This window comes from Aotus nancymaae, unplaced genomic scaffold, assembly GCF_030222135.1.
Source record: "Aotus nancymaae isolate 86718 unplaced genomic scaffold, 86718_ANA_hifiasm-v0.15.2.pri h1tg000036l, whole genome shotgun sequence".
Taxonomy (NCBI): Eukaryota; Metazoa; Chordata; class Mammalia; order Primates; family Aotidae; genus Aotus; species Aotus nancymaae.
The window spans coordinates 22,052,323-22,058,841 of NW_026988450.1; the positions used below are offsets into that span (position 1 = coordinate 22,052,323).

Sequence of the window (6,519 nt, forward strand, 5' to 3'; positions counted from 1 at the left end):
ATGTGTGCCTGTGTGTGTGTTTAAGAGAGACGTGCACCTGTGTTAGCTTGAAGAGTATATGCCTGTCAGGACAGCTGGGGCCTCAAGACTCTTAAGACTTTTATTCCGCTTCCAGTTATGGCCTTCCAGGAAGCCCGGTGCGGTGCAGCAGCAGAATCATAGAGATTAATAAAGAATGACGTTTGGAAATGCAGTGATTCAAAAGTGATCGCCACCATTCCACCCGCCAGGACCCACCGCTCTGTCCAGAGGAGACCAGCACCTTAAAAGTTAATTTCTACAGCCAAACCCTCTCAGTAAAGGGTAACAAAGACCACATCCTGACGCCTCCAAAAGGCACACAGTTTTCAGAGTGCGTTTTATTATTCATAAAAAAATAAATTTATTTACATATGTTATTTCCTGTGGTAGTGCAGCCTTGGGGCAGGGGCACGTTCCCTATGGCAGGATCACTTGCTAGGGCCCCGCCGCCCACCCTGAGCGCTCCTGGGCGGGGGAAGAACCTGCGCGGCTGGAGGCGCTGTTAGGGGTGAGGCGCCCGAGCTTGGAGTGGAGAGGCCTGTGAAGAGAGTCTGGAGTCGGAGCTGGGGGTGCTGTAGGAGCAGGAGCGGGCCGAGAGGGAGCCCAGAAAGAGGCCCCAGCCAGGTTGGAGCGGTGGGGCTTGGGGAGGCTCCAGCTTAGAAGTAAAGAGGGTAGACAGTCGCCTGCTTAGAAAAGGCCGGGAGCTTGGGAAGGCGACCGAAATAAAGAGGCCACCTGGCAGGGAGGCCCAACGGCCCGAAGCGCGCCGGGCAAAACCTGCCTGCGGTGGTCTGGGAAGTGTGTCTTCACCTCACTCCGCGCGCAGCGGGCCCCTTCCCTCCCGTTAGGAGGGCGCGGTGCTGGGGTGGGAACCTGACCCAGAGAGGTCACTCGCCCTTCTTTGCCACTTAAAACCTTGTCCCGGCCGACGCGGATCTCACATCTAGACTTCTGTCTTTAAGGCTGATGTAGAGCGCGTTCTAACCGTTCCCTAACCATTGTGTCACCGCGCACGGCCCGGGCTGTGTGGAACCGTCCCGCACGTGTGCGATGAATGGCTCCGCTGAGAACGGACCCCTGGGCTGTCAGGCGCGGGCGGGGGCGGCAGCCGAGGGTTAGTCTACAGAGCCAGGGTCCGAGGGTGAACCTGCGTCCCGCGCTCTCTACAAGAAAGGAGGCTCTTTCTGGAGAGGCAAAGGGTGGTCGCTCAGATCCGTGGCAGCTGTGGCCATGGGGCTATGCAGTGACAGCCACGCCGGGTTCACAGTTCCAGGGAAAGGGGAAGGTCCAAGGAGAATCCAACGGAAACAACTTCTTCCCATCTCACGCGCTCTCTCTTCTCTCTTTGGCCCCCAAACACTCGCATTTAACGAATAATCCCATCAAGTGAGTTCCAGTCCGATTTAAGCGGTGGTTCCACATAGTCTGTTGGCTGCGGAAACTTCTTTGGTGTCAGAGTCCGGTCGTCCCGAGACCACGAATGGCCATGTCTGTAAAATCAAAAAGAACGTCAGATGTTAGAGAGAAACGATTGTCTCAAACCGAAACCGCTCTCCTGTCTTCTCTCTGAGCTAGGATTTTCATTTCACTGGATGTTGATAATCCGAGACGTGCCGTATCCGTTTACGCTTCCTCCTGGACTTTGCCCGCAGATAATTTGGTGAAACTCATATGACTTTGAGATTCTATCATTTCTATCATTTAGTTCCCTTCCCCTAACACACATACACACACATGCACACACCCGCACACACACACTCTGTCATCCATTCCAATCTCCAAGTAGGAACTGGGCTTGGACGGGATTTTTCCCAAGCCAGGAGAGCTGGCAGATCAGAGAGGGACTTTCCAGACAAATCCCATGTGGGGAAACTTTACTATATTGCAGAAGCAATTTTTCTAAAATTGCAAAGGCTCTTTTATAGAGCTCGGCCTTCCCTCCTTAAGAAAGGGCTTGCGAATTCAAACCTGCCAGACCCTTAGCTGGATAAAGCTGGGCAAGGGAGATTTGCCATCAGTCTGCAACCGAGTGGTAGCCTGAGTTGGAACCAAGATTTACCCTGGAAGTAGGATATTAGCCAATGGCTGTCACTGGGGTACAGTGTTCAGAACGATGCAAACACACACGGATGGTTGATTCTTCTCCAGGGAAATGGCTGGCCACTCCCTTGATTTGGGAGAAAATAAACTGGCCTTCTCGTTTCCTGTCCCAGAACCTCCACCCCATTTCGAATTTTTCTCTGCGGGCTGACTACGCCCGGCGCCCAGGGCGGCCTGGGTATCTCCTCTCCCGGGTCCTAGCGCGCCGCGCCCCTACCAGGTTCACTGGGTGCACATAGCCGTTCTCATAGCGGTCCTCCTGCAACAGCTGCCGCAGGTGAGCGATGTAACTGGAAGCCAGCCGGAGCGTGTCCAACTTGGAGAGCTTGGTGTCGGGGGGCACCCAGGGCAGGCTGGTCTTGAGCCTGGAGAAGGCTTTGCTCAGCACGCGCATCCGGGCGCGCTCGCGGGCGTTGGCCGCGTTCCGTTGCGACTGCTTGCACTCTGCGGCTGAGCCCTTGGCCGGGAGGGGCTTCTTGCCACCACCGCCGGCGCCTCCACCTGCGCCGCCGCCCCCAGCCACACGGGGCCGCTTCCTCTTGCAGCCTCCCTCGCTGCCGGCTGCGCCCAGAGCACAGCGCTCCTCCTCGCCGTCGGGGTCCTCCTCCTCAGCGGATGAGTTGTCACTGGGCAAGGCGTAGCTGCGCTCTACGCCGCGGAGGGGCGGCCTCTTGGAGGCGGGGACCGGGTACTCCCGCTGCAGCCCCCGAAGCTCCATGTCCTCCGAATCACTCACCGAGCCAGTGGACATCGCGTTGTCCCCCTCGCCCACACGCCTCCGCTTTCCTCCCTCCTAGCCAGTGTTGCTGTCTCTGCCTTCGGCTCCCTAGCGAAGGCAGAGACCAGGGAGCACTCAGAGGAAGACTAAAGACCCAGACCGGGAAGCGCTGGGTGCGGAAGCGAGGTGGGCGGTGAGAGCTAGCGCGCCCAGCCGCTGACCCCGGGGAGCGTGGACCAGAAGTTGGCGTCCAAGTCCAGATTCCGCTCGCACCGCGGTGAACTGCGCCTTTTGACAAGACTATTTGTCTGTACTCCTTGGAACAAACCACTCCGGGCAAAGAAGAGGGGGTTGGAAAGAGGGGCAAGAGGTGGGGCAGAGGCGTGGAAGGGGTGGGGACCACTTTTCTGCGTGCAGAGGAGCGGTTGGTGGAGGCGGGGGAAGAGGACGCCTCTGCGGAGTGGAGATTTGGGCATTGAAGCCCGATGGACCTTCAGCACGTCTGTGCGGGATAAGTGAGCTTTGGGGGAGTGACGAGGCAGAGCTTCTTCCTACCAACCCTGTTTCCACCCCCAGCTAATCTTAGCAGTGGGGAAGATTACCAGACACTTAGAGACGACAGTTTCCCGACCTATATTTACCTGCCAGTCTTTCCAGTAGAACTCAGCTTTCAAGTTCATCACTCGTGATGTATGATTGTCCACCCAAGCCTTGCTGGATAACAGAAAAAGCAAACAACATGCAACAATGCTCAAGTTACCTCTCATTTTCCTCCTCCTCCTTTTCCTATAATATACTTTCATGATTCACAAAAATGGTTACAATGGTTCGTTGGATTTTCAAATAACATCTGTAACTTAATGATATTATCTCCACCTTGCAGAACTTGAAGCTGAGCCGCGTAGATAGACGTTAAGTAAAAGACCCACCACGCTCACTAGGCTAAGTAGAAAAAAGATTCAAAATCCACATTTCGAAATCCTGGCCCATCGAAATATGGTCTAGTCTCATGCCTCTGGGGCACACATCTCTAGATGTTGTAGCTAGTATTTTCCAAGCCCTCCAGAGTTCCATGCGTGACTTTGTGATGCATGTGATGGAGAATCCAGCCCTAACGCTTTGCATTATAATGTAGGAATCCATTGCTATTGTATTTAATAGATTGTGTTTTGAAGGGCAAGCTCCTGGAAGCAGAATGCTAAGTTAGCACAATCGTCCATTCAAAGTAAAACTGACAAAGCAGCACCCTGAATGATCATGTCTCATTGCAACCAAGTCTAAAACATCCAGCTCTTGCACCCAAGAAAACACAACAAAATTGCTGTCTCATTATTTCCTAAGTCGAAGGTCATCGCAGTCATCGCAGTTGCTGGTCAGGGGATGAGTAATTCTGTGGACACGGGCCCCAGTGGCCAGAGACTGAGTGTCTGCTGTGTGCCCTTCACTGTGCTCGCAGCTTGTGAGCAGCCCACTGAGTAATAAAGCCCGTATGAGTTTGGCATATGGTTATCCCATTTTATGATGATGCAACTGAGCCTTCACACCAGCTTAGGTGTTTGCTTATTCTTTTCCTGAAAGCTCACAGGCTCCCAAGCTGAGCAAGGTGCAAGGGGACGGATGTGCAGTCAGTCCAGGACAGAGCTGGCAGAGATAGCTGGGCCAGCCTGGCTCCCGCCAGTTCCTACAGCAGAACAAATGCGCCCTGCTCAATGCCTGAAATACTGCAACAGGTGGCTGGCAGAGACTGACTTCATCACTCAGGCATCATTCTACCTTCGTCTCCCAGGCCATGCCACCCTTAGTGGGGGGATGTTTCACATAACCCCTCCCGCTCACCCGAATTTGCAAAGGTTTTCTCCCAGTACAGGTAAAAGTTGTCTTTTGGTTGGGGGCAGGGGTGGGCTTGTTCTGGGACAAGTTAAGTAAAAAGATCATTTGCTCTCAGCTCTCTCTGGGGTGGAGAAATACAGGCAATATTTGACAGAGTGTGGAAATAGTTCTGGAGCATTTGAACTTGAACTTGACTCTAGGATCGCCTTGCTAGGTGAAGGAGAGGAGAGCGACAAGGAGGGGCAAAGAGATGGAATGGGGAGACCCAGGCTGGCTTTCTGCAAGGACTATTGATGACTTGAAGCTATCAGTATAAATATATAGTCTCACACATTAGGGGCAGGCAAATAGGTTTCTAAAATCTGAATTGTTTATACAGGTGCAGAACAAAGTCTTTCTTTAGAAAAGATTAATGGTGAGGAAAGCGCTAGATTTCTCTAAACAGTCACAAAAACTGTGCCCAGCCTCAATGCTAAGGGGGTCATGGCCAGTTTCTTTATTTCTTGAAGAAACAGTCTGACCCCACCAATTCGGGCTTATTTTTCATAGCACTTGCCTACCCCTCCCTATCTTCTTTCTCTCTCTTCTCCTTCCTCCTTACTTTCCTCTCTTTCTCTTCTACTCCATCCCGTCACCCTCCCTTTCCTTTCTGGAAACCCCTCTGTTTGCTTTCAAGAAAGTCAGCTATTTTATTTTGTTTGTCTTCATCTTTCATTTTCATTTAACCTCCATTTCTTTCATTTTTGTGATATGATGTTATATTTTCACTCATAACTCTTTTTTCAAGTTGCAGACTTGTAATGAAGGTTAGGAAATGTGTCTTATATATACTTCTTATTAGCTTATAGCTGCAGTTTGCTTTAACATGTTTGTAGTATCTGACGTTTTGTCACCTCGTTACTTTCAAAGGACTTTTACTTTTCCTTCTTCTTGGGTGATTACAACAACCTCTCGAGCTGAACACTGTAAGTATAACTATCTCTTTTGAAAGCCCAGTTTTTCATGGTTTTGACAAGTTACATACTGCAAATGAATAATACAGTCTTTATTTTTATATCATAAAACACACTGTAATCAATTCCTATTTGGTTATGCTTTACAAACTCTTAGATTTGAAACAGGTTTAGACTGTTTATGGTGTACTTCAATGGTCTTGAAATTCTTTAGTGGCATTTTAAAAATATGCAATGGGGGTGAATAGGGCTTAGTTGCATTATAAAACAAAATATTTAATATTTCCTTTAATATTACCTTTAATATTTCTTCATCCTGGCTTCCCTGCTTGCTGGATATTTGACTTTTGGAATTTGTGTTTTTTGAACCCCAGTTTCCTAATCTATAAAATGGATTACCTCTTTGAGAGGAAGAGAAAGTATATGAGCAATTGGCTAGGTCAGAGCCTGGTACATGGGAGAAGATAAGTAAATGCTAGTTAGTATTATGAATTGCCTTGCCCAATATTACATAGCTAGTAAAAGTCAGGGCAATGGCCTGACCCAAGTTTTGGACTCCAGGGCCTATTCTGGGTTTCAGATAGTACTAGGATATTTCATTTGCTTTGACTGCAGGCTGCTAGGGTCTTAAGTACACAGTCTCATCTCATGACATTTTTCACAGGTCTCGTGAGGGACCTCACTGAGGGAAAAATGGATGGGACCTCATTAGAAATTTTCTTTTCTTCCCCCACCATAAAAATCTCTCACCATAAAATTGCAATACTTCTCCAAGCCTTCCTTTCCCTACTGGCATAAAGGATTAAGCCAGAAATCCTGCTGGTGGCATGGTGTAGGTGAAAGGAGCATGCCCCGGTGCAATACAGATCAGTGCCTAACAGACTGAGACATTTAACA

The 6,519-nt window shown here is 50.2% G+C and overlaps 1 protein-coding gene across 1 annotated transcript; it reads right to left on the minus strand.

Moving 5' to 3' along the window:
* Positions 1 to 341: 341 nt before the first annotated feature.
* Positions 342 to 3,140, minus strand: MSC (musculin). The gene is made up of 2 exons (XM_012463620.2): positions 2,339 to 3,140; positions 342 to 1,511 (listed from the first exon to the last, which is right to left on the minus strand). The coding sequence occupies exons 1-2, from the start codon at positions 2,870 to 2,872 to the stop codon at positions 1,425 to 1,427; spliced, it is 621 nt and encodes a 206-aa protein (XP_012319043.1). The 5' UTR covers positions 2,873 to 3,140; the 3' UTR covers positions 342 to 1,424.
* Between the last annotated feature and the right edge of the window lie 3,379 nt (positions 3,141 to 6,519).